At 41.5% G+C, this 7587-nt stretch overlaps 1 protein-coding gene across 4 annotated transcripts in view; it reads left to right on the top strand.

Moving 5' to 3' along the window:
* Nucleotides 1–2232: 2232 nt before the first annotated feature.
* The window catches only part of LOC112237964 (E3 ubiquitin-protein ligase RNF115), a 6369-nt gene continuing 1014 nt past the window's right edge, over nucleotides 2233–7587 (top strand). For 3 of the 4 annotated variants that reach the window (XR_006081593.1, XM_042313100.1, XM_024406563.2), the window contains exons 1-9: nucleotides 2233–2377; nucleotides 3057–3115; nucleotides 3373–3433; nucleotides 3533–3753; nucleotides 6388–6456; nucleotides 6556–6628; nucleotides 6735–6882; nucleotides 7089–7204; nucleotides 7458–7584. Coding sequence is in view for 3 of the 4 variants with exons in the window: in XM_042313100.1 (XP_042169034.1) it covers nucleotides 2300–2377; nucleotides 3057–3115; nucleotides 3373–3433; nucleotides 3533–3753; nucleotides 6388–6456; nucleotides 6556–6628; nucleotides 6735–6882; nucleotides 7089–7204; nucleotides 7458–7583 (951 nt within the window). In the remaining variant the exon portion in view is untranslated. Of the gene's footprint in view, nucleotides 2378–3056; nucleotides 3116–3372; nucleotides 3434–3532; nucleotides 3754–6387; nucleotides 6457–6555; nucleotides 6629–6734; nucleotides 6883–7088; nucleotides 7205–7457 lie in introns of all 4 variants that reach the window. The other variant, XM_024406564.2, reaches the window with a different exon arrangement.

Here is a 7587-nt window from a genome sequence, read left to right as displayed (position 1 = left end):
TTTTAAGAATGTGAAATGTCAGAATAATAGTCAAATGATTTATTTCAGATTTGATTTTTTTCATCACATTCCAAGTGGGTCAGAATTTTACATACACTCAATTAGTATTTTGTAGCATTTAAATGGTTTAACTTGGGCCAAACATTTTGGGTAGTCTTCCACAAGCTTCCCACAATAAGTTGAGTGAATTTTGGCCCATTCCTCCTGACAGAGCTGTTGTAACTGAGTCAGGTTTGTAGGCCTCCTTGCTCGCACATACCTTTTCAGTTCTGCCCACAAATTTTCTATAGGATTGAGGTGTTTTTTGATTTGCAAGCCTCCCCTTTTTCCTCCAAACATAACAATGGTCATTATGGCCAAACAGTTCTATTTTTGTTTCATCAGACCAGAGGACTTCTCTCCAAAAAGTATGATCTTTGTCCCCATGTGCAGTTGCAAACCGTAGTCGGGCTTTTTTTATGGCGGTTTTGGAGCAGTGGCTTCTTCCTTGCTGAGTGGCCTTTCGGGTTATGTCGATAAAGGACTCATTTTACTGTGGTTATAGATACTTTAGTGCCAGTTTCCTCCAGCATCTTCACAATGTCCTTTGTTATGAGAAGCTTCTAAAGCCATGACATCATTTTCTGGAATTTTCCAAGCTGTTTAAAGGCACAGTCAACTTAGTGTATGTAAACTTCTGACCCACTGGAATTGTGATATAGTGAATTATAAGGGAAATAATCTGTCTAACAATTGTTGGAAATATTACTTGTGTCATGCACAAAGTAGATGTCCTAACTGACTTCCCAAAACTAGTTTGTTAACAAGAAATTTGCGGAGTGGTTGAAAAACAAATTTTAATGACCCCAACCTAAGTGTATGTAAACTTCCGACTTCAACTGTATGTATGAGGGTGTACAGTACAAAATAGGTATGCAAGATTTGGGTGTTTTGTTGAATTGTTACATTATGACAGTTCAGGAAAGGGGTGGGACTTGAGTTTGTGATGGATGCACTGAAGTGATGCTGCATATTTAACACTAAGTTAATTAACAGCCGAACGGTTCAATTATCTCTTGCCAATGCTATCATGTTTGCTATAGTGAGTCTAATAAGTCATTTGTTTTTGATATCCCGAATGAGAATGCCTACCTATTTACACAAACTATCTTTGCCAAAATTATAACTTTCAATGAGAAACACGTTGTTTTGGGTTGTAATATTCTTGCTATTATTATGTTATGTTGATGCTACACGTGGTTGTCATGATCGTCATTGTTCTTTCTTGGTTTTAATAAAATCTATTGATATGCACCATATTTTCAACATCCCTTTGGTCCCCTCACCAATAGTGTCATTAGTCATCATGTCAGTAGCCTAACCTAAAATATTGTAGGCCTATTACATCTAAAAAAAACTAATATAGACAGAGCGTGTTATTCAGCTTTGTACACAATGTACAGTTTCTGACAATGACCTCTTCACTGGACTGATTAAGATACTGTAGTCTTTCCTATAGACTCCCGGGAAAATACTTCCATGATGCAATTCTTGCTATCCTTTTAGTCATCGCTTTTGCATGATCTATTATTACTGTTACTTATGTGTTTAATACTTTAAGGGCCAGTTTACCCCAATGCTTAATCCTGGACTAAAAAGAATGCTCAATCTCTCCATTTAAATATTTTTTTAGTCCATCACACCTAGGCTAAATCAGTGACGGGTAAAACCATTTTTTAGATTACCAGTATATTCTGTTGTTTTGGATAGTCACCTTGTTGTAGCCTACAATTGCAGATTTTGCCTCAACTATTTATTTCTAGGTTCAGTCGTTTTGGTAATTTGCAATAACTGAAATCGGTTCAGTTTACACAGTAAGGCACTTAAACCTATTGAGCTATTTATTTGTTACATTAGTCGTATCATGGACATTTTGACGGGGAATCACCGCCCTATTGCCCCAATTTCAACAAAGTGTTGCAATTTTAGATTATTACAGCGGTCTACTAATCAATATATTGGCTGGAAGATCGCTGCAATAATCTTAAACAGCAGCGCTTGGTTGAAATCGGAGTAGTATGCATTTATAACTTCGGCGAATTATGATTAGAGCGATAAATAACAATTTGTTCAATAGCAGATACATTATTTTAAAATCTGGAAAATATATTGAATACATGTTTTACTTATTTAAAGTAAAAAAGTAGCCTATAGCCTATGGGGGACTGTCCTGACCCTTTTGACAAGCGCCCTTACGCCTTCCGTTGGCTTGAGCTGCTACCATACCGACGTCAGTGACTGATTGTATGCTAGGGTGAAGATGGCGGAGGCAGCTGCGGCACAACAACACCGCTTTTTCTGTCACTGCTGTAAAGGTGAAATCGACCCTAAATTCCCAGTGAGTTGGTTCAAGTGCTTTTCTTACTTACTTTCCCGTCCGGTTCTGGACCGACGTTTCTGTATCACAAGTAGGCCTAGCTAGCAACGCCTCCCGAAATACATTATAAGAAAATACAACATTTGTATCTGAAACTGAATGTGACTGATTTACTGGAATATTTTCGTTATTATAATAAGACTTTTTATAAGTGGTATTGCATGGAGAGCGGTTGGATTAATTGTTGAGAAGAAATATGGTGATCCAAATTTCGGGTTTGCGTCTTTGCGATATTTAGAAGCACTACTTTGTCGCCAACTGCATGTGAGAAACATTATTGCCGCATTCATGTGCTTGTGGAAACTCGGAAAACGTACGACTTGTTAACTGGTTGAACGCGGCACGTGTAGCCTACTTTAACCAGTAAGCAAGTCGGAAATGTCCGGGTTTCCTAGTTCCGACTGTAATGGGAACGCGGCACATGCATGAAAAGGGGATGGGTGCGTTGACAGGGTGTCTCTTGTCCGCACACCACTTGAGAGTTTGACGACCAGATGATTTAATGTTTTTTTTTTTTTTTTTTTTTTTTTTTTTTACATTGACATGAACGCGCATCCTAAAGTTAGTGGACAAGTATGTTCCTTTGTATTTTCATGTCATAATGATTTGAATGAAATATACATATTTTTTCCCCCCCAAGGAATTCACTTGCCCCAGGTGTGAGTCCGATTTCATTGAGGAGTTGTCAGAAGACTCCAGGTAAAATGTTACGTTTGGTTGCATGCTGTTCTGCTTATAGTGGGCCTATATTTGAATTGCAATGCCATAACTGGAGTATTTTAGTTATATTATTATGTGCAGTTGCTGATACATCTGATATAATATACATTAGATATATTCAATTATAACACGTTTCAATAAAAAAATATTGTATTTGCATTTCTCTTAATGTGTTAATTTACAATAATTCAATTAACTCTTAAGTTTATGAGATTTATTTTGTCTTTGTCCTTCAGTCTCTTGGAGAACAGCAGCACTGCAGAGGCCAATGATAATGCAGGCACACTCTTTTCAGAGGTACCTATATGTCCTCCCAAGTTATCTTGGTCTTTTTCTATCCTTTTCCTCATCTTTTACTTTAATCTGAATTTACTGGTCTGCTCTCCTTCCTCCAAGCTGTGGCAGCTGCTGTTTATGGAACGCTCTGCTCTCCTCTCGGACCCCTCCGCCTATGAGTCTGACCCGAGCCATCTACAGGCTGCCCCAGCCAGTGATGCAGTGGAGGACGAACTTGAGGGCCCTTCTGTGGGCACAGAGCCTTTGGAGCCTGAACCGGAACGCCCCTCTCGCCCGCCTAGCCAGGGGAGGCGACAGTCCCGCGCGCCAGCAGTGGAGAGGTTAGTGGAGATGCCCAATTGCCCATCACTGATCTTGATCTGTCTACAGTGTAACGTCATTACCTTTATCCACTCACTCTCTCTTATGGTTTTGCCCCATGCTTCAAGGTCCAGGCAGGTATAGCTGATGGATTTTATTTCAGTTGGACCTAAAGCCACCTTAGTGGGTGGACCAATTCAGTTTGTCCGTGATGTGTATGCAGAGGAACTTAAAACTTACTACCCTCTCCACTACTGTCCCGTCGATGTGGATAGGGGGGTGCTCCCTCTGCTGTTTCCTGAAATCCATGATCATCTCCTTTGTTTTGTTGACGTTGAGTGAGAGGTTATTTTCTTGACACCACACTCCGAGGGACCTCACCTCCTCCCTGTAGGCCGTTTCGTCGTTGTTGGTAATCAAGCCTACCACTGTAGTGTCGTCCGCAAACTTGATGATTGAGTTGGAGCATGGCCACGCAAATTGGAGTGGGTCTAGGGTGTCAGGTAGGGTGGAGGTGATATGGTCCTTGACTAGTCTCTCAAAGCACTTCATGATGACGGAAGTGAGTGCTACGGGGGGTCGTCGTTTTGCTCAGTTACCTTAGCTTTCTTGGGAACAGGAACAATGGTGGCCCTCATGAAGCATGTGGGGACAGCAGACTGGGATAAGGATTGACTGAATATGTCCGTAAACAAACCAGCCAGCTGGTCTGCGCATGCTCTGAGGACGCGGCTGGGGATGCCGTCTGGGCCTGCAGCCTTGCGAGAGTTAACACGTTTAAATGTTTTACTCACGTCGGCTGCAGTGAAGAAGAGTCCGCAGGTTTTGGGCGGGCTGTGCCAGTGGCACTGTATTGTCCTCAAAGCGAGCAAAGAAGTTATTTCGTCTGTCTGGGAGCAAGACAATCCTGGTCCACGACGGGGCTGGTTTTCTTTCTGTAATCCGTGATTGACTGTAGACCCTGCCACATACCTCGTGTCTGAGCCGTTGAATTGCGACTCTACTTTGTCACTATACTGACGCTTAGCTGGTTTGATTGCCTTGCGGAGGGAATAGCTACACTGTTTGTATTCTGTCATGTTTCCGGTCACCTTGCCCTGGTTAAAAGCAGTGGTTTGCGCTTTCAGTTTCGTGCGAATGCTGCCATCAATCCACGGTTTCTGGTTTGGGAATGTTTTAATAGTTGCTGTGGGTACGACATCGCCAATGCACTTTCTAATGAACTCGCTCCCCGAATCAGCGTACTCGCCAATGTTGTTGTTGGACGCAATGCGGAACATATCCCAATCCACGTGATTCGGACATATTCCCAGTCATCTTTCCATGCTTAAATGCGGTGGTTTGCACTTTTTTGCGCGATTGCCGCCATCCATCAGCGGTTTCTGGTTAGGGTAGGTTTTAATAGTCACAGTGGGTACAACATCTGCACTGCACTTCCTTATAAACTCACTCACTGAGTCAGCCTATAAATCAATGTTAGAATGCATCCATATGGCAGAGGGAGACCCATTCATAACTAGAGTGCAGAGGCCTGGAGCCCCATCTTTGCAAAAGCCCACCATTCAATGCCATGGAATCTGTTTTTCCCTGTGCTGTTTCATGCTCGTTTCATGCTCGGGAATTGTTTTCATGTATAGCATCCCCTGACATTTACAGCGAACAAAAGTCAATGCATGGCAATCTCGGACCTCACACCTCACATTTATTTGGAGAGCATAAGCTGGGGAGTTTTTGAGTTGTTCGGTCAATTTACACTTGATTGCTAGCAATAGCATACATTCTTTGTTTAACAGTGTTATCTTACAAAATGATTGATGTGAGTTTCTGAGCCTCTGCCTCCCCACACATTGTTTTCACCATAACAGTTGCAGTCGGTAATATCAAAGTCTCTGTAATAGTGTGGTGTTTCATAGCGTAGTGGGCCTAGTAATTTACTGTGGGAATGAGTCAAGTGCGGCCTTTTCCAATGATCAAAGGGCGCTCTCTGGTTGAATTTAAGCTTTTAGATTTCAATAATTTTCATTTATATTTTTAAGGTTAATCACATTACAATGATTTTGAGATACAAAGGTGATATTATAACTCATTTTTCTTTCTCCAGGATTTTGGAAATTCTCTCATGACCCCATTTTCATATGTCTCACAGTGTCTGTTGGAAAGCAGGTTTATGCCTGTGCTTAGCTCTATTTAATTTATTTTTTATCCTAAATACTCCCTTGCCAATGACAAGCATGATGCAGCCACCACCATGCTTGAAAATATGAAAAGTGGTATTCAGTGATATGTTGTTGGATTTGTACAGAGTTGAGGTAGTTGTTTAAAAAATCATGTTAAACACTATTATTGCACACAGAATGAGTCCATGCAACTTATTATGTGACTTGTTAAGCACATTTTTACTTCTGGACTTATTTAGGCTTGCCATAACAAAGTGGTTGAATACTTATTGACTCAAGACATTTAAGCTTTTCATTTTTTAAAATTAATTTCTAAAAATGTCTTAAAACATCATTCCCCTTTGACATTATGGGATTTTATGTGTAGGCTAGTGACACAAAATCTAAATTGAATCAATTTTAAATGTTCAGGCTGTAACACAAATGAAAGGCACTGTAGGTGCAAAAAAGATTGAATCTCTTTATCCTTTTCTACAGTATTGTGCAGCAGTTTTTGGCTGGCCTGTTTGCCAACAATGGAAATCCAGGTGTCGCACCAGCTGCACTGTAAATAAGTATATATCTTTTTAACCTCAGAATTATTTTTTTCATTACTTTGACTCTTAAGTAATTCTAAACATCTCTCTCTCTCTCGCTCACTCTCAGGTCTGGCATGTTCCATTCAAATCCAGGGGACTATGCCTGGGGTCAGGGAGGTCTAGACGCAGTTATCACAGAAGTCAGTGATGTCACCAGGCACAAAATCTTAAGATTGCAACTCAACGTGCTGGTGTGATTAAAGCCATCTCTGTTTCTTCATTTCTCAATTCTCTCCACTCCTCTAGTTGTTAGGTCAGTTTGAGAGCACAGGTCCACCTCCTGCAGAGAAGGAGATGATCTCATCCCTCCCCACAGTCAACATCTCTCAAGAACAGACAGGTGGGTTCCAACCAAGCCGCAACACCAAACCCACAGCATCTATGGGAGAAGAGGGTGTGTATCTTGCTCAGTAGTAGTGTGCGTTATACCACCTGTCAAATAGAATCTCAAATTTGTGACTATTTTGTTGCATTCTGAAAAAGAAAAGGTGATGGCTTATTTGTTTTTTTCCTAAGGGGATCTTTACCCAGATCAGGCACTACTAGTCAATGTTCTCTATTTTTATCCTAAAATGAACCCCCCCTGTACCTCTTCCTCAGACACAAGACTGGAGTGTCCAGTATGTAGGGAGGAGTACACCGTGGGAGAGTCTGTCAAACAGCTGCCCTGCCTCCATTATTTCCACAGTGACTGCATAGTGCCATGGCTCAAACTGGTAAGCAGGGGGAGTGTTGGCTGGCAGTTACAACACCACTATTTAATTTGCCATGGAAGGTAGGTTAGTTACTTTTTAATTGGGGTCACATATCTTGACGTGAGGTAGGGTATTTGGTGATGTTGCTCTGGATGTAACTTTGTGCCACACACAGGGGCAGTTTCCTGGACACAGATTAAACCTAATCCTGGACTAAAAAGCAAGATCAATAGAACATTTCCATTGAAAGTCTGTTTGTGTATATCTCCCACAGCACGATACCTGTCCTGTGTGTCGTAAAAGTCTTGACGGCGTCGACCAGAGCATCCAGCCCCCACCAGAACCCCCAGAGCCCCCCTCCATCAGGACAGACCCTCAGGGGGAGAGACGGGCTATTTGAGGTT

The sequence above is a fragment of the Oncorhynchus tshawytscha genome, unplaced genomic scaffold (genome assembly GCF_018296145.1).
Source record: "Oncorhynchus tshawytscha isolate Ot180627B unplaced genomic scaffold, Otsh_v2.0 Un_contig_15694_pilon_pilon, whole genome shotgun sequence".
In the NCBI taxonomy this organism is placed as follows: Eukaryota; Metazoa; Chordata; class Actinopteri; order Salmoniformes; family Salmonidae; genus Oncorhynchus; species Oncorhynchus tshawytscha.
The sequence above is the reverse complement of the archived record's forward strand: the minus strand, read 5'-3'. Positions and strand labels throughout refer to the sequence as shown.